General features: G+C 37.9%; 1 protein-coding gene across 1 annotated transcript in view; it reads right to left on the reverse strand.

Annotated features, from left to right (window-relative positions):
• ROR2 (receptor tyrosine kinase-like orphan receptor 2) overlaps positions 1-20,564 on the reverse strand; it is a 50,509-nt gene extending 29,945 nt beyond the window's left edge. The window contains exons 1-3 of the mRNA XM_009325370.1: positions 20,491-20,564; positions 8,514-8,801; positions 7,400-7,430 (exon numbers count right to left, since the gene is read on the reverse strand). Coding sequence (XP_009323645.1) covers positions 7,400-7,430; positions 8,514-8,801; positions 20,491-20,563 — 392 coding nt within the window. The 5' untranslated portion in view covers position 20,564. The remainder of the gene's footprint in view (positions 1-7,399; positions 7,431-8,513; positions 8,802-20,490) is intronic.
• Positions 20,565-25,910: the final 5,346 nt, after the last annotated feature.

The raw sequence follows: 25,910 nt of genomic DNA on the forward strand, positions 1-25,910 counted from the left end.
ATAACGCCGTAAAAATTGAAAGGATGATTTACGGTGTGGTGTTACAACATTATCTCATTCTGTTAAATTACCTACTTTTCATTAGAATAGTGTTCCTTTATCTTTGTGCCTAACTACAACATTCACTTTTTCCTTGTATGCACTTAGAGGCTATTCAGCACCCTAAGGAACTCTAATTAAACTCAATGTGGCATCAAATTCTGACAGGAAGTCTCAGGGACATATAACTGTCCTTTTGTAGGACATACAATAAATACTTTGAAAGCCATTTAAGCTACTGAACGAAGGAAAGAAGGGGAGAGAGAGAAGGAGGAAGTAAAATCAAAACAAACTAAAGATCGCTGGTTATATCAGGGATGTCCAACAGCTGCAGTAGCTACTTGCCAAAAGCCCAAGAGCCATTACTACTTTGAATATCAATTTACATATATCCTCAAACAGATTAACAAATGTCTTATTTCGCTTGCAACTTCTTTGGTAGTTTAATACAAATTGTTTCTCTGAGCTGCCCAAACCTAAGCACCTGCTGCTGATCTGGAATTTGCTGGAAGAGGGCATGTTGGGGTCACATATTTACAAAGTCAGAGCTGTATTTGGCTCTTCACTGAACATTGCACATCTCAGAGTTGCACCTTACAGCTTGCCTGATATGATAGCCTGCTGGCTATTAAAAACCTAACCATTGCTCTGCAGAGTAGGAAGCAGGCTCTCCCAGGACACAGGCTGTGGGTAAATTCTCCACTACAGAAGCCAGCAACTTCCTTTAATATCCACCTACAACCTAAATTTCTAAATTTTGGAAAGTAGAACTCTTAGGAAAGAAAGTGTTTGTGTGCTTTGGCATACTGCGTTCTGTAGTCCCGTACATAAATGCAAAGTGGTAAGCATTACATTCATTACGCTGCTTAATCCAACGCATTTAAAAGTATCTTGACAGTACTGCTAATCACAGGTACGAAGGTGCTTCCTCACATTTAACATTAAGTTAGCTTAACTGTAAGAGTAGACAGATGTGTAACTAATCACTTCTTCCTAAGGTATACGGAAACCTCGCTCAACAGCAGGCAAGTCCTATAGGGCTGCTTTCTTGTCTTTGCAACCAGGCTCTCTCATTAAAGCAGTGCAAGGTAGCTGCATTACACTGTAAGTCTCAGGGGCATTTGATTTATACCGTAGCACAAAGAAAGTAAAGCTTTCCTGGAGGTCTATTTTTAATCACCTTTGCATCTGCTTGGCTCCCCTTTGGTTTTGAGGGGTTTCTGAACAATGTGGATTAGTGAGCATAACATACTGAAATGAACTAGTATCCTCTTTTCTATATTCCCTGTCAGCTTCTTTCCTTTGTTCTTCTCTTCCTTTGAAGGAAAGGAAAAAACTACTACTTGCAATAGTTTCCCCAGATAACAAGTTGCAGGAATACAGACACTTGTGTCTACTCCAAGATGCTATGCGTATTTGTTTAAATACGCATCTGGCTTTTAAAATTAGTCAATTTTGTAAGCACATATTGAATTTCTACTTCTATCACTAAATAGTATAAAATGTATTAGATCCTTCATCATTTATTTACTAGTGATTAGAAAAGATTTAAGTGGAAGATTAAAGCTGAAGAAATAACATAGTGTGGGAAGAAGCTGGGATCTGGTGTGGTGCAAAGCAATCCAAACCAGTACTTCCACTGCTCTTTAACCCTGCCTTGAATTACACATATTCTGGCTTTTTCCATGAGAAAGAATATATTTTTGAAACACAAAGGTAAGATTAGGATAACAATTTCACTGTTTCCATTACAAGACAAAGGGTCAGCTTCTTCTGAGTGTACTCTACAGCTCTGGACAGACCAAAGTATAATTTTTAGTTACATATTATTTGTGACACAGTATACTTATGAGCCCTACTAGGCTCTATCCTACATAGCTAGAGTAAAAACAATCACTGCACAAAAAACTACACTCTAAAATAGATGAGAGAAAACTGTGTAAAGTGGCTTAGTGCAGCCTTGGTTTCTGCTCCTTCCTTCCTCTAGAAATTTCCTGTCTCGGCCTGAGCGACTGTCACAAGGACATTTAAACCGATGAACCCAGAAGCAGATCTGAGATTGTGGATCAAAATTCCCTGAAAGGAGCCCCAACCCCACACCAGGGTGAAAGACAGCCTCCCCCCCAACCTTGAAGGAAAAAGGGAACCCGACACAGAGGGGCTAGGAGGGAACTGCAGCATGTTTCAGCCAGATCCCCAAATTGGATTGTCAGGGAGCCAGGAAATCTGCCAAGGCAAACACATGTTGTTTAATGTAGACCAGCCCAAGATAATCTGTGCCTCAGTTCCTCATTCATAAAATAGGAATAACATTCCATGCTTTATGGGGAGAGAATGTACCCTAAACACTGTGAAGCTATCTGATCCCATAATAGAAGAAGGCAAAAGATTCCCAAGATCGACCATCTCCATTTGATATACGAAACACAGAGAGACAAAGGTTAAACAACTTGCTGCAATCACACATGGAGACAGGAGCACAGCCTGAAATTGAATCCAGACCTCTAAAATTACAGTCCAGTGTTTTAATCACAAAATCCTTCTTCTTTCTTGATTAAAACAGGAAACCAGCACACAAAGTATGCACTTATTCTGTAACTTCAACATGTTACCACAAATACCTTAGAAAAATATATATACTTCAAATATGGTCATCTCAGCCAAGTGTATATTTTGATGAAACAAAAGGCGTGCATGTCATTCTGGAGGAGGCCCATCGTTGAACACCTGGTCCTCATGGGCCTGAATAAACACTGTTACTTCTGAGTTGTGACAGCCTTGTATTGGTTATAAAAACATCTGTTTATGTGAATTTTAAGGTAATCTTGTACAATTTGCAAGATTAAAAATGTTGTTATCAGTGGCTGAACTGCACTGAGACTAAGGAGTATTTTCCACGCCATGCGAGGAAAGGAGGAAGATACCCGAGTGGTGCTGCTGTGTGACGGTAAGGAAAGTATTCTTTCTTTTTAACATGATATTGGGCACCTTTGTTTTGCCAGACAGATCCAGTTTACAAAACTATTTGTCCCCACAGCTACTGTCTTTTACCTGGAAGACCCCAGCCATGGGCAGGGAGGTGGCCTCAGGGTGAAGTGCTCTGATGACCCTCTCCTTTCCACCCTCTTTCCCAAGGCCCCATATTCCCTTTTCCACCTTATAATTATGTGGAGACTTATCACATGATGAAAATATACTTGCCCCCATCATAAAACTGTAAGAGTGCCCGTTACATCATGCAGAAGGTCCCCTTTGGGGTCACAGAGGAGATATGCTTTGGCTATATGAAAAAACGCATGGGATATGCAGACCCATATAGAATAAATTGCCCACCAGCCTCAGGGTTTCTCACCAGAGTTTTAACTCAGATGTGTTACTAGTTTTTAAAGACATTCTGTTTTCCATTGTTTGAAAGAACTGTTTTTTTCTCAACTACAATTGCTTCATTACTTTTCTTCAATGGACTGAATCTTAAAATTTTTACTGTTGTCCCAAACTACCTGAAGAAAATAAGGCATGAGAGCATGCAAATTTATTCTGAATGATTAATACCTCAAAAATTCCTTCCCAAAGCAATGACAATTTCTACTTGATGGCAGTGTTCCTTCCCACCTATTTCTCCTTCTAAGGGTCCAGCATACAGACATCAGTGATTGCAAACTCAGAACTGATCTTAGTCAGAGTTTGATAAAACAGGGACTTCTCAAAGTTTCTTAGAAAGCCTCGTTCCCCTGCATGGGGCTCTGGAAGGAGATGTTCACCTCCTGGCATTCTGAGCAGACTGCAGAAAGGTCATATGGGGAAAAGTGCAGCACTAGCAACAGAGCCAGTTCTGTTCACCTACACTTGGCAAGGGCTGAGTTTATAGATACTTCTTTCTGCCTGTACTCTTGTGCCTTCCTCACTTCTGCTAAAGCCTCATCAGATTTTCCAGAAGCCCTCTGAGCCAACAAACTGCCACGTATCTTCCATCCCAGGTTCCCTTCAAGGTGGCACCACTACAGTCACAGCCTTAATGAGAAATCTAAACAGCTTCAAAACAGGAATTTGCCCAACGGGTAAAATTCAATCTAACCGTTCAATTCAAGAGAAAAATACATTAGACTAGGGAACATGTCGTCTTTCAGAATAATGTTATCTTGTAAGAGCAACACCTCTAGAAAGGAAGGCAACTGTTTCTGCCCTCCTACTCTTAGACTCCAAGAGATTAACAACCATTGCTTAGTTTTAAATCATGCTAAATAAACGTTCTCTGATATTTGCTACCCATTTATTTTATTTCCACACACTTGTACCTTTCTGAATGGACAGGATGTCTCTCTTTAAAAGGGCAAAAGCTAATAATGTTAATGATACAAACGGTAGTAGCATTATGCAGTGAGAGAAAGGATTCAACCTGTTGGCTTGTCCTCTAGTAGAACAGTCCTCTAGCAGCACAGCCCTTTGGACAACAAAGACTGGTCAGAGACTGATTTTCTGACTGTGTTTTGATTTTATTTCCTTTGTAAATTGATTTGTACTAGCTATTAATATTTTCAATAATTTTAATATTTTTGATAAATAAAGTAATTCGGATAGATTGTATTTTTCCATTTCTACAGAAAAATCCCTAGAAATTTTTACAGATACGGACCTTCACAGAACATAAAGACCTCTCCACCCTTTCAGAAAAATCTACACCAGTTTAAGACTATGTATTTGGTTGAAAATTTTTACTTTTAGAATTTTATGGAAATGTCTCAACTTCACTACCTGAAGGTCAGGGCGCTTTTGTGCACTGGCAAATCTGACTGCATAATGCACATTTGATCTCTGGCAATCTTTAATTGCAGATAATTTCTAGAAATCCACAGCAGAACACATGGACTGCATAAAAATACCTTGCTAGATGGTATCTACATAGGTAATGTTTTTTATCCCTTAATAATTCAGTAGGTATAGTTTTAAGCCAAGTTACAATGGTTTTAGGTTTCAGTGCTTCCACTGAAGCGTGTCTTTTTGGAAGCATTAATGCCAGGAGAAACAGCTCTTGGGTGGCTCAACACGAGACTGTGCTGTGCAGCCAGCAAACAGAAAGAGCCCTTTGTTCCATGTGGGCTCCTTCCAAGCAGTTAGGTATTTGTTTCGTCTTTTACCCCTTTCCTCTCTTCTGGCTTACAAATTGACCTGCACGATTTTATACAAAATATTCAGTTAAAAAAATCATAATCAGTTTCTGAAAAGAAAAAAAAATACTGCCAAATTATAGCATTTTATTTGAAGGACTAGGTAGGAGGTATGGAGCAGAGGAACATGGGAACAATTGTGAGGCATAAGAAGAGAAAAAAAAAGAAAGGCAGTATCAAAAGGAAGGATAGGAACTTTGGAAAGATGGGCAAAACCTGGTTAAGTAGGAAAGAGAAAAAAAATTGAAACAGGAGCAGGCATGCAATGAGGCAAAGATCCGTAATCCCTGAAAGCTCCTGGACCTCATATGATAAGTCCCTCACAACTTCTCACTAGACCTTTGACCTGAACATGTTTTTCCTCCAGCTTTTCTCAGCTTTCTCTTCAATCTAGTGGATATTAAAAAAAAAAAAAAAAATCAACCAGCGGCGCACTCTTCACTTCACCTTTTAATAGCAGGTCCAAAACAATGATGGCACATTACTGTTTCCAGGTCCACCACCGATACTATTGGTACAAGACCAATTTAGAGGTGTCATAATCCAAATGACAGGGTTTTTTTCTGTTTGTTATTCCTCTCTTTATTTTAACTTAGAGTACAAAACCAGCAAAGGTAGAATAGTCAAGCATTCAAAACCTAGGCAAAACCAGAATGAAAGATGGCTCAGGAACCTTAATTCTCTTCCACTTGTGGGGGGGCGGGGGCATGTAATTAAGAAATATGTGTCATATAGTAAATTTTTTTCACTTCATCAGTCGGAACTTTTTTATTTATGTTGATATTTGTAAAATATTAATAAGTTAATGCTCAGTACAGGAGAAGAGTTTGGGAAATACTAGGGAAACCGAAAGATGTAACATTAATTATTTGCTCAATAACAAAAAGTGAATCAATGTAAAACTTGGTTCCCAGCTTTTCACCTTGTGCTCAGAGCCTGCTATTCTTCAGTTGCATTTGAGAACTGTTCTTTGAACTTCAGTTCAGTGCTTCACTATGCATATTTCAGTGCTGTCTCTTGTACCAGTCTCTGCCTTCTGATCTCATGAAAGATCAGAGAGCTTCCTGGTATCTCACTATTTTTCTACTTTGTAGAACAGGTGCATAACAGTTTTCTGAAGTGCTGTAAGATCTGAAGTAGGATTTCAGTGGTTACAAAAATGATTACATTTTTTTGTACTCGTGTCATGAACAGCTGTTTTTAATCTTCAATAGTTAGCAATCAATTTTAAGAAAAATACAAAAACTTGTTAAATCCCCATAATGGTGAAATCCTGTAAATTCATTTACATTTCCTGTGCATATAAAATACAAGAATGTGTACCATGTGGTACTATTTTTATGTATGTAAGATGACGGAGTGAGGTACCTGTAAGATGGATGGATTAGTGCTCAGCCCACTGCAGTTATTTAAAGTGTTTCCACTCAAGCCATTGGGAGTTCAGAGACCGCAAACACTGATCAATAATGTACTTCCAAAAAGCATCCACATCTTTACTTTTTCTCTTTTTTTTAATTAGTCCATCACCAACACTAATTTTATGCCATTAACACATAAAAAGGCCTCAGACTGCATTCCTCACTCCGTTAATTGATCAAGTGCAGAATCTATTTCAAGAAATTATACAATATGCACTATTTAAATTAAAACTAATACATAAAGCAACAATGATGAAACAGAACCGATCTATTTTCATCCTTATGACTGGGATCAGCAAGTGAGCCCAGTCAGCTAACAAAAATCACCAAATCACCACCAAAGTCAAAATGACACTAACAGAGGTTTTACCTAGCTACTCAAAGACTTTTCAAGGTATAATAATATAACATGGGCAAATTTACAACTGCAGCAACCTAAGCATTTTACCCATTCATTTTTAACCACTCTTCCAGCCCATACTTGCCCTGTAAAAAATTACTGTTCAAACATCATGACTTTGTGGTATTTTGCTTGTCCAAAATATGAAATAGGCAAGCAGAAGTTGCTCAAGAAAATTCTATCAAACCAAAACCCACTGTAACACAATGCTATCCCTGACTGAAAAAGCTTCACCCATTCTGTGAGTTTTCGATCAAATTACATATTTTTAGCAAGCACACTGTGGTTGCAGGCAGTGTTTACTGAGTTTATGAACTAAATTCTTACAGAACAGAATCGGTCAGAGTGCATTAAGTAATTTTCCAAAAAGTACTTACTGAAGATTGTGATTTGGGCTGTTTGTTGGACCTGTAAAGATAAAACAAACAAATGTTGCTGGCAAGTTTGGCTTAAGGACAACAGCATAAAAAAAAGTCAATAGCAATCTAAAGGAAACTATCTCTTTAAGGAAGGTTTGTCTCAAGATTCAAACAAAACCCTCTGTGTTCCTGCATATAATTGTATATTGCTATTTTCAAAGCCACAAATAAAAATCACATTATTTTTCTGTCTGCTCAGGCAGCAACTTGAGTGGACTGAATTTTTGTTAGAAAATATATCCTGCCATAAAAACACAGGCTGTTAAAAAGACAATGTGTTATCTTGACACACCACTTACCTCTTAATAAGCCCCACCTGAGCCTTATTATCAGAGTTTATGGTATGACAAGGGTATGCTCTTAACCTTTGTCACAGCGGGAACAAGGTCCAATACCCAGCACTTAATGAATCACTACAAACTAAACTGTGGAGTTAACTATTTTCATTACAAAATTAGAAGAAGTTTTAGGAAAATATCCCTAGAATTTTTTTCCCCATTGCTTCAGAAGCAAACTAAATAAAAGCCTGCCTTCCAGGCTGTATGATTCAGCCTCCAAAATGCAATGCAAGTACTTCTTGAAAGGTATGGTGTACCTTCAGCTCTCAAAGGGCAGAATTTGAGGCCAGGCTTCACATAGCAATACAGACGTGATATTTCACAAGGATGGGCCCAGCACTATGAACATCACGTAGAAAACTGTTTCTCATTCTTCTCTTCATGAGAAGAGAAGTTTTTTTTTACAGACTGAGTTCAGCACTAGAGTGAAAACTCCTGGCAATGAAATGTTACCTTTTTGTACTTTATACTGGCACTCTTTAAAATTTTTTCTTCACTACATATTTACAGACCTTTCCATCTGTATTTACTTTGTTTTATTACCAGTAAACAGGTATCAAGTTCAACCGAGAAGTTCTGCGCTGGGGGAGAGGCCCCAGGCAATGGCTTTATTTATTTCCTTTTGTGTTGAGAATTCTTCTTAAAACATCAAATTCATTTCTCATTATGCTATTGTGAAAACTAATACCTAGTCTATAAAGCAGTCTGAGTAATTACAAAAGTCAGGAACTCACCGAGCCTTACAAACAACACTCCTGTTGCAGTTATCGTCTTCATCCCATTGGAAGCCACGCACTGGTAGTATCCTGTGTCTGTTGTATCCAGATCCTGGATTCTCAGACGTGAACCATAATCTGTTTTTCTGATGATGATCCGTCTTGGCTCCTGAACTACTGGAGCATCATTTTTTAGCCATCTGACATTTGGAGATGGATTTCCTGCTACCTTGCAGTGGAGGATTGCTGTTTGCCCCTGGACTACAGTGATATTGTTTACTGGTTCCAAAAAGGTCAGGAAGTAACCTAAGAGTAAAAGGTCAGAAAAGATCAAACTTCACTTGTGTTGCAATAAAAGACTGCCCAAAGGCACATTTTTAAGAGAGGATCTTGGAAGCGTCTTCAGTTTTCTGTCAGGCATATACTCCAAAAAAATGCAATTCACTGTCCTAGGGACACCATAGCATCACATTCCAATTTGTCTTTCATGATTGACTTCATGTTTATCTGCAGGTAGGTATGCAGATTAGAAGGTCAAGCTCGAATTAATGCCGTTAACAACCCTAACTCCCTTTGTGGACACCTATACTGAAGCAATAATGACTTTTTCTGATTAGTTTCTACATCTCTTGGCAAACAATTAGTGCTATAACAGAAAAATATACCCTTATTCCATAAAAGAGTAATCTCAGTTGCAACCATATTAGAATATCATAATAAATTTACCACTTAATCTTCTTATATGGTCATATATTTGTCTTAAAAATAACTAAAACTGGAAAAGTTACTTTTAGATATTAATTTGACTTGCCAGATACTTATCTGACAAGAAAATCTTAATATGAGCCTGATTTGGATAGGTTTATCTTACAATTGAATTTTAAAGATGGTAAGTCTCACGTTCAATTTAAAGAAAGGATGTCTCAATTGCAGAAGTAACCTGTGATACAGAAGGCACTTTTAAATTGGTTATAGACCGCCATTTTTTACATCAAGTCCTAAAATAGTGCTAAATTGGACAACGAAAGGTCTGCATGGATATTGAGTAATCAGGTTTCATAGGTTTAGTTTTATAAATGGAAACTAAAAGCACTAATTTGTGGTTTGTTGAAAGCAAAGGGCTTGTCAAGAAGCACGTATGCTGTATTGGTGATCTCAAGTGATTAAAAAAAGAAATAATTGAGGGAAGAACACTATAAAAACTTGACAATCAAAATTTCTGTAGGTTTTTATTTTTAAATTTAATTTGGTGTTAGGAGTCCTGCAGCTGACACACATCACACATTGAAAGCTTGAAAGCATGTAATTCCACTGAAATAACAATGTGATTGTCAAAACAAGAAAGAGAAGTATCTAGCTGTCATGCTCATATGTTTGTTCTGGTGAATTTATACCATCTAGACATAGAGCATCAGGAATACTTCATATTAGATTACATTTTCATGTCAGCTGGATCCAAATATCAAATAACATTGATGGATGTCCACATGTGCTATTTCCTATCAGTTAAAGTATTTTGCAGTTGTTTAATTAGGAAATAGCATATTACTGTGCAGGAATCTAACGCCAGTAATGCAATGGTCAACATTCACAGTCTAATTGCTGAAATAACTTAAGAAAATTGATGCTCTACTTTGATTTACGTTTGACATCAGTTTGACCATGAAAATCAGTTCCTCTGTAATGGCTAAGTATAGCACTGGAGAGGGGAGCAGTAGAAACATCAGAATGTAATGAATTTGCAAAGCCAGATTTTGCTGGAAAACTGGGTTTTCCCAAGTATTACATTGTTCTCTGCCATTGGCCTTTCAAAAGAAATCCTGCTTTGATGAATAATATGAAACTACAATGTAGGCAAGTGTGAATTTAGTATGTCACTAGATAGAAAGTGAAGTAAACGCAAACATATATAATCTCCACATGACATTGCAAACTTACAGGAAAATTATTTTGTCATCCTCTTTCCTCATAAAATAATAAATTATTCTGTATGTAATTTTACATTAGTTTTCCTTATTGTTAGCCTAGAAGTCTTTAGTAGACCTTAAAACATTTTGACAGAACACAAAAAATATTTCTTTTTGAACACCTGATAAAAAAGGGAGAAAAAGTACATGAATGCTTTCTGCAATGTCATGCCACAACAGTATCATTTGTTGTGGTTTCCAGTTACATTCCATAGCTGCAGAATTCGAATTACTGGGATGACACTCCGGCAGGGAACAGAAAAACAGCAAATTACCTTGTTGATATAGGAAATAGAAGCAACTGATTAAAACTATTACTGAAACCAACATTTTACATTTCTAGCAGCAAGAAAGAAAGCATGATCAATCCCACCACAAGTTAGAAAAGGAATTTCCATGGCTATTTCACTCTCAGCTCACTATTTAGGGAGTACCACTTTTTCATAATCTGTATGTAGTTTTTGCCACTTTTTCGTAATCTGTAGTTTATTCTCATCAGCACTGTCGAGGCAGAATATACAGTCAGGAAGAGAAGAAGCAAATTTGCATTTATTTGAAATATGTTCAAAAAAGAGTTGTCTTACTCAATAATACTGCTCAAGTCAGAAGAATCAATTTATGAAAAGAAGTGGAAAAGTGGAAAGGCTGAAAAATTATTCTAATTCTAGCAAAACAACTGGGGCACTGAGGAAGTACAAGATCATCTGGTAACAGTAATGGTGTTGAGCTGTTGGGTGGAAGAGGAGTGGAGCCACAATGTGGAGCCATGAAAGCACCAACTTATGGAACAGTTCTGGCAAGACATAGATTGGATGTGTGGTCTGCAAGACGGGTAGGAAATTGGCTCACAGGCCACCCTCAGAGGGTGGTGATCAATCGTTTTTACTCAGGCTGGCAGCCTGTTGCAAGTGGGGTCCTCCAGGGATCGATACCGGACCCCATACTGTTCAACATCTTCACAAATGTATTGGAAGATGAGATTGAAAGCACCCTCACCAAGTTTGCTGATGAGACTAAACTGGGTGGTGATGTGGGCAAAAGGGAGAGCCATCTTAGAGAGAGACCTGGACAGGCTGAAAGAAGGGGCAAGCAAGAACTGTATGGAGTTTAACACAGACATGTCCAAAGTCCTGCACCTGGGTGAGAATAACCAAAGAGCCCAGTACATGCTAGGATCTGTGTGGCTGAGGAGCAGCCTTGCTGAAAGGGAGCTGGGGGTCCTGGTGGACAACAAGCTTAACATGAGTCAGCAGAGTGCTGCTGTGGCAACAAAGGCAAATCGGATCCTGGGCTGCATCCACAGGGGCATTACTAGCAGAGAGAGAGACATGATCATCCCAGTCTACTCAGTGCTTGTCAGGCCACACCTGGTGTATTGTGTCCAGTTCTGGTCCCCAAAATTCAAAAATGACACAGAAAGACTGGAGAGTGTCCAAAGGAGGGCCACGAAGATGACCGAAAGGCTGGAGAGAGGCTCCCTAGAGAAGAGAAGGCTCCGGGGGGGCCTCATCACAGTTTTCCAGTACTTAAAAGGCATGTACAAAGAGGACAGAGACTCTCTCTTCACAAGGAGCCACATGGAGAAGACATGGAGCAATGGGTGCAAGTTGCACCAGGAGAGGTTTCATCTCAACAGAACAAAGCTTTTGCAGTGAGAACAATCATTCACCAGAAAACGACCTCCCCAGAGTTGTGGTGGAGTCCCCATCACTGGAGGTTTTCAAGGTGCAATTGGATAGGGTGCTAGATGATCTTGTCTAGGCTCCCTTTCCCAAAAAATGTTAGACCAGATGATCTTTTGAGGTCCCTCCCAACCTGGGCTGTTCTGTGGTTCTATGGATATATGATTCAGCAGTCATTGGGGTGGCCTGAATGTGCTCACACAAGGGAGGCAAAGGAGATGGTTTAAGGTCTTTTTTGAGCAGAAGTTGGGCCACTTCCAGCATGGAGCCAGCACAGAGGTACAATCATCTGGCTCAGAGATGCTCCTGATTCGTAAGAATTGAAAGAGGCGGAGAAGATACTTTCTATAAATGTGGGGCCAATTCAACCACTGTAAGTTGACAGCCAGGGAGTGTGGTTCTTCTACCTCTTCAATATACTTTTTGTTCTTAACACAGAAGTATATGAGAGGTCTGCACTGTTCTTGTGCCATCGGTCAGCTTTTGTGCCATTGGTCAGCTTATAGGTTGCTCAAACATTTACCACTATTTCACTTTTCCTGATTTAAAATGAGCTGGGTTGAGTCTTCACTTTGGGTTAGTCATGGATATTACATTCAGATAAATTTGGATGAAAACAGATACTAAATTTACTTATTAGGACCAACAAATGTTATTAACTCAAGATTAAATCCATGTTAGACCTTTCTGTTTTACCAATTAAACCAGAGTTACTGGTACATATCAATTACTAGTAGGAAGTAATTTCGTCCATAGCTTTTAAGTAATCCAAAATATTTCATATGAATTTATGAATCAGATCCTATTAATAACTAGAACAAAACTATTACCACCAAAGGCAATGCCAAAGATTTATGGATGAATTCAGACCCAGTATGATTAGATACACTTCCCCTGAAGTCAGTGTAACGGAATCCATTTCCTGCAGGTCAGAATTTGGCCTTATTTCATTATTTCTCCTGCCAATTTTACAAGCATTTTCTGCACTGTTTTATATTACCCTGTTATTACAAATCAAGTAATAAATATTTTAACCTACTGAACTTTGAAGTACTTGCGTTTTCTTCAAAGTTCTGCAAAGCAGCTTAGGAGCAGTAGGGCAACTCACTGCCTACCCACTGTCTCTGTCCGTACCCTGCAGTGCACACTCTCTGTTTGCTAGTTTCATTTCCTCTTTGAGAAATGATGCTGAAGTCTGGTGTTTATATACTTACTGAATCTGAAGTAATTGTATGACAGAGTGGGCAGCCATTTGCTGTGCTGCTCTGTTATTTGGTGTCCACTTTAGATAACCTATAATTGCAAATCTTTCAAACAAAGTGGAAAATTTAACCAACCATGTTCTTAAGAATGTTTTCCTTATTTAATTTCTGTGGTGATAATCAGCAGTTACTTTTTGTGATGTACGCCACACCACAAACACTGTGTGGATGCCAGTTTGATGCAATGGTTTGGGGAAAAAACAAACTGTTTCCCAGGATAAACTGGGACCTCAACAATGTGCAAAGCAAACTTTTTCCAATGTAGTTCTCTTTCTCTCTTAATAAATATTCATTTGGACAGGTATGGAGGAAAATGAAATATGAAGGCACTAGAACTTGTATTTAACTTGTGTCCTATATTTTGTGTTATGCATCAGTCAACTAAATTTTTTTAAAATTTGAACAGATTTGTTAATCTGTTTTAATACTGACATACCTTTGAAACAAAGAATAAATACTCTCTATAAAATATTTTGGGCTTGATATGTATAAAGAGCATTACTAGACTTGTAAATGTCATATTATAAACGATTATATTTAATTTGGGATATGGATATCAAATAGACTTTTTTAAAAATCTAAGTATAATGGCCGGCAATTTTGTCTGTTACACAAATACTATTGTTATATACGATTTTCTATACTCTGACTTGGTTCCAAGGGTCATTGAAATGAAGGAAAATGCTTCCTTTGCTTTCAGTGGTCTTTGGCTTGGCTTAAAGTACTTCAAAGGGAAAAGCTATCTGGTGGATATTTCTGCATTTGCTGTAGGCAAAGATGCTCTAAATTAAATTTCTCTTTCATTACGGTTTCTAACATAGTGTGCAACCAATACTAATATTTGTTTTGCTTGAACAGAGTAAAAAATGTCACAAAGCTATGAGAGGATAATGCAACTTAATCTATATATTGTGTTATACTATCATACTCTATGTATCCTATGAATAAAGTAGCTTAGGGAAATGACTGACATGAATTCTGGCGAAACTTTCATATTTCGAAATGCCTTTGTTAGGTTGCCAGTACTTCATATTTTTAAATGGAATAAATTCAATATAAATATATCAAACAGAACCTCACAGCAAATCAAAATTAAGATGACAGGTCTGTTTTGCGTGTTTTGGCAAGAATATAAAAATAAACTTTTCCTGCATGTGTCAAATCATTGTCAAGATATGCACAAGAATAGATACTAAGCTAAAAACATAAAGGGTGCAACTATCACTGAGGCCTCACATGCATAGTATTTTTCTTAGTTTTATTTATATTATTCTGGCACTTAGATGTCCACATTATTGGCTCAACCCGTATGTGCTATGCTTGGCATAAACACAATACAAAATGATTGCTCTGCTTCTGTTATTTTAAGATCTTAGCTGTGATTTTGAAGTTCATTCTAAAAAAAATATTTTAAACCTCTTCAGTTACTTTAGATCAAGTTAATTATGGCTTAGCTGTATTCAGTTTGAGTTTTGACTTCTATTCATTTTTGTTGTTGTTGCTCCTTTTTCCCTATATGATTTTAAAAATAATTATGGATTCATAATTTTCAAACCAGCTTCGTGATGGTCTGCATGAACAGCAATTATTAAAAATTTGAAACTCTTTTTATCTCAGAACTTCTAAATCATTTATGAATACTGAAGTCTCATGAGATGGAAAGATATCATCAAACTTACTTTCCAAATGCAGAAACTAAAGCAAGAGGAGTTTAAATGACTTCCCAAATTCACACATGGACTAAGTGGTAATATATATGATACTATACTGAGTTTCACATCTTTCTGTGTTCCTGAGATAATGAGGATATGAGATAATGAGATAATCATCCATTTTTGTGGAACAGTTGATTCCCTTTTCTTTCTGCATTGCACAAGAGAAAGAAACACTGTATGTCCAATTTTTAAGAAAGGAAAATTTGAGTCATAAATTGCTAGATACCTGAAGAGACAACAATCTTTTCAGAACAAGTAGTAATAATTACATATGTTTTATCACTTTTTAGAATACGTATTTCTCGATAAGACATATATATTTATTTAAATAACTTTAGATCCAACAGTCAAAAAAGCCCATAAACCCATCTGTTCAGTATTACAGAACACATCACAACTTACAGCAGTGTTGGCTTTAGATACTCAAAATTTAAAATAATCTATTTTAAAAAAAAAGCAAATACTTTTTGTCTTCATGACTGCATACAATTTAAAGCATTTTCAGATTCATGGCATAAAACTTTCCAATGTTCAAAAGCACTAAAAATATGTATATTATGACTTGTTTAAAAAGCAATGTGGGAATTTTTTTCCCTCAGCCCCTTGCTTTTTCTTTTTTTCTCCCCCCCACACCCTTTTTCATTTTTGTCTTCAAATAACTCTTTGTTCATTTTGTTAGATATAAATAAAAGAACATGGTCTCTCTCACCACAACTCTTTCAAATGACAACCTTCTGCGATGGCGTTTTAAGACTAATATAATCTTAAATCCAATACAAAAGATTTTTTGGGAAAACATTTTGAGTTTAGAAATTAGAAAACATTAGAAATATCTAATGATATTTCCATTAGAAGCAAATTCATAATTTCCTATAATAAGACGTAATTTTCCACCTAGGAAGCATACTTTAGTTTATGGAATGACTGATTATTAACAAGGAATGACTTGAGGAAGACAACACTGTTCCCAAATTTACTGTGTTAGGAATACAGTAATAAGTATAAAGTGTTCACAGAATTGACAGGTAATCTGTAAAGAATATCAAAAAGAGTTGCAGTGTTCTGGGCTTATAAAAGAACTGAACACTATCATAAGAGAAAACAAACATGAAAGTTGCTGAAATTCAAAGCATTTCTTTCTAAAGGTGTGTATTGCAACACTGCTGTAAGTACAAGAGTTTAGGGGATGTGGATCACACCATCACACCTTAGCAGGTAGTGGGACTCCAGTAAAGTGTCTCTTTCCACAAGTAAATCAGGACTGGAAATAGACTGAGAAACACCATCCTAACAAGGAAGGGAGAGAGAAGTCTAAGACTCACAATTTCTTGCACAGATCATTTTCCTGAATACAAAGCAGTTTTCCCAATTCTTCAACCTTCTGTTTTATTTAACCACACTATGAAGATGAGCAATCTACAACATATTGGAGCCAGGTTAGGAAATGGAAGGGATGTTGGCAGCTCTCCCAAAATACACATGAGCAGTTAAGGAAACTACACTGTTATATACTGCAACATAATGTTTCCAGATGAATTGATACCTTTACAGCCTAATTTAATCCCATTATTTGCACCCCATCTTCCATACTATTTGTGATCTCAATGTACAAAAATGCAGCCAGAAGCATGTAAAATAAAGTGATTTGGATCACATGCACTTCAAATGTACTGTGGAACAAATTATAGCCAAATCAGGAATGAAGTGGAATTAGCATTGAAATACTGCCACAGTGAGCACATTGTCCCCCACACAAAAATCAGTGGGCTTAAGCTCTCTTATTAGCAGAAGGAAAGCTATTTTTGAGCAGTATTTTTTCATACGTGAAGGACTGAAGATCTTACCTAGCTCAGGAATCCAATTCTAAGGGGTGGAATGGTTTTGTTTTCTTGTTTTCTGGTCTCCCAGATGAGACTGTGAAGAGGCAGATACCACCTGTCCTAGGCTACTGCCCATTTAGGAGCATATCTTTGGGGGGCACAACAGTGCAGTTAGGATGTGGACTGTTCTTTGAGTCACCAGTCACATAGATAAAAAGCCACCACTTTTAGAACACATACGCATTATTCCTGACAGGTTACCTATGTCAAGTCAAAGCAACCAGGACAGTCCGGTCATAACTTGGATTTATCATACAGGTACCTCTTGAACCAGAATAAATTCCCAGACAGACTTGTGCAGAAACCACAGTTAAGGTCAGAGGCTTGAGGCATCATGTCTTCTAGAGCAACCCAACTCTCTCAGTGTCTCAGCTACTGCAGGTTGCCCTTACTCATGCATTTCTTTAACTATTAAAGTGTATTGCTCTAAAATTCCCACCACCAGACATTATTTATGATGTAAGGTTTTACCGGCAGCTCATCTATGCATGGAAAGTTCATATTTTACCCTTTAATACCTTCCCCAGGCTTGTTTCAAGAGTACAAGACTGCGAGCAGTGAGCCCCTCCGTGATGATGCACCAACAGTGCTCATCATCAAAGAAAAACTTGTTTTCAGCTTGTGCCACAACTCTTGCATTTATCTGTGATTAACAGATATGTTCTTTTTCTCTTCTGGGCTTCAGAAAGGAAAGCTCCCTGTTGGTCTTGTCCTGGCTGACCCTCTGCTGCAGTGAGAGAGAGAGGGAACTTTGTTCCTTCCCCAGCATCACCTCCTTCCTCAGCATCACTGGCAGGAAAAGCTGGCCCAGTGTGAGAAGGTGGGCAGAGAGCAGTGCAAGACCCAGCAGGCAGTGAGTCTGGGTGTTTCCAGAGAGAAGCATGGAGCTGACATGGTTCTGCCTCTTGAGAAGGGGAAACAGACTTTTTAGGAACCAGGGACAGTTTGTTAGAGTGTTTGTTGCAAAACAGAAAGCCACGTGGAGACGCCCGATTGAAATTGAGATTGGGGAAAGGATCATCTTTGCAAAGACTCACTGGACTGGGAGGAGATTTATGTTCAAATCCTTTTATTTTTATTCCAAAGCAGACCTACGTTCTTCTACAGCAATTGCTCACTGTTCTGCTGTGGTTTTCAGGGAAACATTGCTCAGAGGCAGTGTTTTTCTGGTGGTTCAGGTGCTAACTTAAAAGAAATGGGAAGATAAATTATCCTCAAAGCCCTAGCCGAGTCATGGTCCTATCCCATCAACTATCAGAAGGCTAGCTTCATTTGTAGGAAGCAACTTACAACTTTTTAAAAGTGCATATTATTAATAATACCTTGCTGAATCTGGTTACTTCTTTGGAAACAGAACCATTTTCAGGACTTCTGGAGGATTCAGAGGAGACAGTGACCTATACATTTAGTACTTCTAAAGTGGCTTTAACTTTGGGCATTATTAAAGCCGATTTACTATTATTTTCATGCCTGTTTTGGGTCTATTCTACAATCAGAAAAAAATAGAGGTCATCATAAACAAATCAGAATAACTAAACATTTCTCAAGGAAGGAAAGAAGGTCGATGTGATGGAAAAAGCTGAAGAACTCTGTCTAATGGTCTCAATGGTATGCACAAACTCTGAAGTAGAACTGTCCAATGATTTTTTGAAACAAAAATTGCTACCTCACTATGATACAGAAACACATGGGTTAACATTCCAATCAAAGAAACAAAAAATTTCAACCAAGGGGTTTTTGCTTATTTGGAGAATTCTGTAGCCTCAAAAATAAAAGGGGAGCAAAATGAGGCCATTTCCAGACCAGGCATGCTGGAAACTAACAACTGATCCTATACCAATGAGTCATATAAGAACAAGGGTCTCTTTTTTTTCTGAAGGAAATACAAAATCCTTGTGATGTAGAAATGTTTGAGATGTGATTAATTACTTCCTTAGACAGGTATTGCCTGTGGCCCTGCGAAAAAAGGAAATAACTGCAACTCCTTTCTCAGCAAGAATTTAACCAAATAATGTCACATGAAAAAACAATTTCTTTTATGTCTGTACCCTTAAAAGCTCAGACATAACAAAAGAGTAAAGTGGGACCAACTTGCCAAGTAAACAAGACTGCCAGATGCAGTTAAAGATTAAACATAGACCTTTTCCCATCAAAAGTAGTGGGTATGCGAGTGTGGAGTGGATAAAACAACTGCAGCATACAGTCCTGCTGACAGGAATGACTGTTACTGAAATTTATTCCCATAATGGAGGACAAAGTTTAATCCTCTAAAAAAATCTGGGAGCTTCAGGAAGTGGAAAAGGATTGAGGAGTACACCAAGTCTTCCTCCCAAATGGGAAGGACACAGTCCCACACTGATGATCAATAGGAACATGCTTAGAGATACGCAAACATAAACACGTCTTCTTTTATCCAATTAAGGATAGAAATTAATAGAAGATTCTGAAAAAAGCTTCTAATATGCATAGTCAAGGTAAGAAATCTAACTAGCTTTCAGGTGAAGCACAGTAAGGATTACACGACTTTGGATATCTATGAGAACAGAGACTATTTTCCAAGGTACCCTCAAAATTTATGTTCCTCTGAAAGAGAAGCTCCAAGAACTGACCAGCACCTCAGAGCTTCATAGGCTTCAACATGTGCTCTTCTTGCTGAGCATGCTAATGATAAGGCAGAAAGCAGGCTGAGCTCTTCATGCTAACCAGATTATCTGACATTTTTTCTAAGCATAAGGGTTGACTTTACTACAGCAGTGCATCCATACAAAGAAAAAAGTCTGGACTACAAATGAGAAAATGTTCAGGTAGAACACCAAAAATGTCCTGCTTTAGGAAGTTGCAACAAATTGTAATTGGAATCACAATCTGCAGTAAATATGTGCATCTTCAGATCCAAGAATAGCATTTGAATCTGTAGTTTAAGTGATAAAGTATCATAAAAATTTATGCTAACTAACAAGTTACTAGACATTCTGCCATTACAGTCTGTTAAAAAAAAAAAAAAAAAAAAAAAAAAAAAAAAAAAAAAAATCACTAATGCTCAGAGTACTACTTAAAAAGTAAGTATTCTTGTGCTGTCATGGGCCAGATTTAATTATCTCAAACCAAAGATATTTAGAGATACCAATACTTAAGATTTACCTATAGATGCCAAGTGTGGCACTGTACAAAATTAAATCATTTTCATGGCACCAGTGTGACAGAAAATATGCTAGGAAGGTAATAATAGCCCTCTGTGTTTGGGTCAAACATCTAATCCCTCAGTGTGTGGGGACTGAATATGCTTAAAAATTAATTTTTATAGACTCCAGTAACCTTGCTATCCCTGCTTAGAATCAGAAGTATTAAGTCACACAAGGCTGCCTTTCTTACACACTTGTATTCACAGTTAAATCAAGTGAACATACAATAACAGGATTTTGCTGGTCCTTTCTAAAGTATGCTTATATTTGGGCAGGGAGAAGAAAAAGTAACTATAATTAATTTTACCTTTCGGTGTTGGAATTGGTCTCTCAAGTCCATCTGCATGACCTAAGGGGTCATTTGAATCTGGAATTTCCATTTCACCTAGGAAAAAAAAAAGATTTTGTTGAATTGAGGTTCTGAGTTAATCTTTCTCTTAAACAGCATTACGACCGTGGGTTCAGCAAACTCATTCAGTCCAGATCCTGGTTCCAGAGTAGCACACAGGGAACGCCTACTAACAAGGTCAGGATTTATCCATCACAGATTAGAAAACTTTACAATAATTTACCTTGTGGACTTACCTTGTGCTTGGCAAACATAGGCAGCATTAAAAACCACTTTCCAGTTCTTACCAGAATAAAATTCACACAGTTTTACACAGAACACAAACATTTCCTGAAAGCAGTGCTGGTCCAGCAAATTAAGCAGCACCTGAGCTTTATTGACAATCTCAGTTACAAAATGGCATAAATCTGCTCTTGAAGTTACATTACAGTAATTCAGATTCTATTTCCGGAGGTCAGACTCATCACCTCTGCTGACTTTCTCATCCTATTCTCAGCCACACCCCTAAAAGTTATCTCCCAGAAATGAAAATATAATAACCATCAGCCAAGTATTTCAAAGGGTGATGGAATGGACGGACACCATTCTGTGTGCCCTCCTTGTTTCTGTCTAACATGTATCAGAACAAGCTAGAAACAATGTCTAGCCAACAGCTGCTACAGACAGCAGTCAGTACTTCCATGTTCCTTTGCTTTTGCAGGTCTTACAAAACCCTGACCATTATAAAATGGGGGTTCACGTGTCTGCTCTCCCTTTTGAAATTATGATGCTGTGAGGAACAGAGCTGAACTTATAAATCAGATAAAGCTACAGGGGTGTTTTTACTAAAACAACTTCTCAAATTACATACCCTGTATTTTTTTTATTTCCTAATTTACATTCAGTCATCCAAATTCCTTATCACCTAGGCATATCACCAGGAGAGCATGCAAATCTAAGGTCATCAGAATCCAAAGTGAAAGCTCTGGTTTTTGTTGTAGATTTGTTAGGGGTGTACATGGTAATGTTTTGGATAAAATGAAACTAGGGAAAAGGCTCTCCCTCTTCCTTTTGTCCCCATTCCCTTTCCTTCAGACTAAACCCTACAACAACACTCTGACTGCAAGTCACAGCGATGAAACACAAGTAACCCCACCCCTATCTTCCACCACATTATGAAAGAAAAAAAGAATCAAGACTGTCATTATTTTTTATTTTTCCTTTATGCTTTTACACATTATTTGAGAGCAGAAGATTTAGCTAACTTGCCTTTAAGTTTACCAGGTGAAACACAGAAATCAGGTGAAACACAATCCTCTACCTCTGGCTGGGTATGAAAGTATTTATTTTGTCGCAGTACTGCCACCTTGTCACTACACCTCTCCCTTCGTCTCCCACTGCTTAAGGTTCCTAGCCTGGCAGTACTACTGATTCCACTTGAGTTGTGTGCTCATTCCCAGACACCCCAATTAGAGTGATGGTGAAATCAGTGCTGTACCCCTGGTAAGACACTCTCTTTCAAATTGGAACAGCTAAGGCTTGGGCGGACATCATCTTCTGCCACTCCCAGCACTGGCCAAGGGAAATGATAGATAGTCTTAATCTGCAGACTGGAGGGAGAAATGTAAATTGGTGGCCAAGGTGGTGGCATCTTAAATTGCCATTGTAAATCCTGCCCCAGTGTGTCTTCACACCCCTGAGGGCATGGTTCAGACTCAGTGCCTGACTTTTTACTGTACAGAAGTTTTGTTGATTTGTTTGACTCAGTGTGAACTGATGAATGCATGATAGGGATATTTCTGTCAAATTTCAGCAGAGATACGTCACGTCTCGTTTTTACCAAGGGGCAGCAAGGCTAGTTCACCTCTATTCCCTTGCTTCTGTTTGACCTCCTCTGTGTCACACAAGTTTAGAACAGGACAGCAACATTTATTGGCTGCAAGGGAGGTAAATCCAAGATGAGACATTGGAGTAAAAAGAAGAGTAGGAAAAGCAACAGTTCTTTTAGTCCACAAGCACCTGTACTTGGCTTGTTCTGGTAATCATAATCCACCAGTATTCACAGGATGAAACATTATTTGTAGAAGCCCATTCTTGGGGACACTTGGTTGCTTAACACTCAGACCTCCAGACTCCAAACTGCCCAAGATCTGATTTGGTTTAATACCACATTTTCAACTTTAAAATAGTTGTTTCCATTTCTTCAGTCATTTAGTGGGATTCACAACAGGAAAAAACATTGGAAGCTCAGATAAATGAGCACAGAAATGTATGTCTTCCTCCCTCTTCCCTCCTTCCAAGACTCCTATCTTTAAGTTTATAAAGCTTTTCAAAATAAAGACGGAAAGAAAAAAAAGCAATTGCTGATTTGAAAATGTTTCAGTAATAGTTTTGTGTGATTCACTCTTGTTCTTGATATGTTTGTGTCTGGAAAAAACATTAATCTCCAGATGTGCTTTACCAGAGAACAATTACAAACCATAGACAGCACCTACCAGCAAAGTCTCCATAACTAAGCAAAGTTAAAATTGAAAATCCTTTGTGTACTTTGGAAAATATAAATACAAAACAGATCTGGCACTTCAACTTGCTTTTATGAAAAAAAGTATATTTTCTGTAATCTGCAAAATTCTACTTGGACCACATTTATTATGAATTCCAAGCTTTAACCCTAAATTTTCTATACCACAACTTAAAACACCAAAAAGTTATTATCAATATGAAATATTAAGTTTTTTGCACCATAAATGCTTCTGGATCAGATGAGCAACAAGTCACTACAACCAAATAAAACCTTTTCCTCTTGAGTTAAACAGAATTAAAAAATCCTGCAGTCAAGAATTTCAAGGAAAAAGCTGTGTATTCCTGTTGAATATTTTTCTCAGTGCTTTCCAATTTTGCATTAGTAATAGTACATTCTTCCTGCTAGGAGTAAATCCATGGTGTTTTCCTCAACAGATAATAATCCTTGTTGTCATTTTTTCTTTAATTCCCCTCACTGTAGTACAGATGCAACCCTGATCAAGTGCCATCACCAACTCTTTGCAGTCTTATTCTTGTTTGAAGATTCCTACACAACTGTGCTCCTGTCCACATCCAATTGTTAACTTATGTCTCTTTTCCCACTTTGTTTATTCAATATTTCAGTAAGGGTATCCCATTTTACTTTTCTTCCTACTTTCTGTATCTTTTCCTGGCAGCATGTGTTGTTCCACTGCCTGATGGGCAGAAAAACCTACAAAGTAATTTTAGGTGTCCAATTTTCACTGTCAGTCTTGACCAGTAAGCAGCTACTGCTAGAAAATATATAATTGTTCATTAAACTGATTTTAGATGCAACAAAGATACTAGTCACATCTTTTTTCATAGCTGTTACAAATACAGCATTGTCATACAATGCTAAGAAAAAAAGGTAGACTTGCAAAACACAAAACTGGCAGAACAACAGCAACCCACAAACCAGTTGTTATTAAAAACTGGTAAGAAGATAAATGCTCAATATTTGAACATTACATGTGATATTATCAACTCACATTGGCAAGAAGTATGCTAACTAGCATGCTACTACATAAATATGTAGCTAACGTATTGATTTGAAGACAAATCAGTCACCATGGTGTCTGGAAAGTGTCTCAATGAACATATCCACATTGGTGCATGAGGAACCCCTACAGCAGGCTGGACAAATGTGCAGGTATGTACAGAAAACAACTGCACAGGCTTGTACAGTACAAGCCTGAAAGAGTTCCTGGCAGAGGGCTTTGGGTGGCCCAGATGTTCCTGGAATGGAGAAGACAAAAAAGAAATGGCTAAAGGGAATACAGGCTATCAAACTCTCTTATTCAAGGCTACTAAGAAAGCGAAGCAGACAGGGAATGGGAGTAAAGACAGACCTGACAGAGAATAATGGAGACAAATGGAAAGAGGTGAACATAGGGAAAGCTTATTATTAATACAAGACTTGTTCAGAACTGACTGTGACTACTGAGGACCAAGATCTTGGGCTCAGAATAGTTAGTTCCATCAAAATTGAGCTCAGTTCTCAGAAGCAGTAAGAAAAGCAAATCCAGACAGTACTGGGTATTTCTAGGAAAGGAATAAAGAATAAAAATGAAAGCATCATTACACTGCTGTGTAAAACTATGGCTTGCTCTCATACATTGAACATTACGTGCTCTTGAGGTCCCCTCATCTCAAAAAGGGTACAGAAGAGTTGGAAGAGTTTCAGAGAAAAGCAGTGAGGATAATTAAAGTTATAAACCAGGTTTTGTATAGCTGCTAGGATTTGTCGCTGTGGGAAGGAGATAGCTGAGGTCAATGACAGTAAATGTCTATGGAGTCATGAGAGTCTCAGAGAAGATAGACCCATCTCTCCATAAAAGAAATGGCAGTATGAGGGGAAAACAGCAAAAAGCAATTTCAAAACAAAGCTAAAACAAGGTAAAGTTTTCTCTAACAGGATGTAGTTAGGCTGTAGGCAGAGTTCAGATGGGCTACAGGTGAGACTGGGCAAGTTCATGGAGAAAAATCCGTTCATAGAAATCCTACGCGGGTAAGGAAATCCCTGAGCTCAAAATGGCTGGAGGCTAGGTGAACGCCCAGCATAAATTAATACTATGTACACCAGACCTCTTCTTACATTTTTACTTCAGCATCTCCTTTTTGCCGCCATCAGAAACAAGACACAGGATTGCATAAATTTCTCACCTGCTCCAGTACGGTTACTCTCACATTTTTCACTTGCATATGTTCTCTGCTCAGACATAAAATGTATCATGGCTTATTTCTGAACACCCACTTCTTCAATTTACATTTGCAGTTATAGTGTCAGGTAGAAAAGACCACCAGTGTCTGTCCTCCTTGCACATTGCATGACGAGACAAGATCAACATAACCAGAACTCAGCCTGAATGCCAATTGCCAGTATGGGACAATATATGTGCCAGATGTGCCACGTGTCAGATCCCCAGGAATACCACTCTTTTCAGGGACCACACAGTCAACTAAAATGCAGATGCTGTAAATAGTATCTCTTTTAAACTGCTCACCCACACAAAAAGGATTTCTTAACTTTTCAGGGCAATAAAGGAAGCTATTTCCATTTAAGGAAAATCCCAACTCCAAAAGAGAAACCATATTTAAAGTCAGTCTTCCATATTTCTGATGTACAAAATACATTCTGTTCCTTTGACTTACTACAGCAAACTGCACAGCAAGAAAACAAGCAGTTTAGAAAATCCTTTTCCAAACTGAATATAAATAGTTACTGCTTCTTTTGCCAGTTCTCTTCTCCTGAAAATATGAGGAAGACTTGCTTACTGACGAGATCCAGCGCAGGTAGCCCCACTGCTCCATTTTAGGCGCCAATGACCAGCAAAATACACAAGCAAACATCCTAT

The sequence above is a fragment of the Pygoscelis adeliae genome, unplaced genomic scaffold (genome assembly GCF_000699105.1).
Source record: "Pygoscelis adeliae isolate BGI_AS28 unplaced genomic scaffold, ASM69910v1 Scaffold336, whole genome shotgun sequence".
Taxonomy (NCBI): domain Eukaryota; kingdom Metazoa; phylum Chordata; class Aves; order Sphenisciformes; family Spheniscidae; genus Pygoscelis; species Pygoscelis adeliae.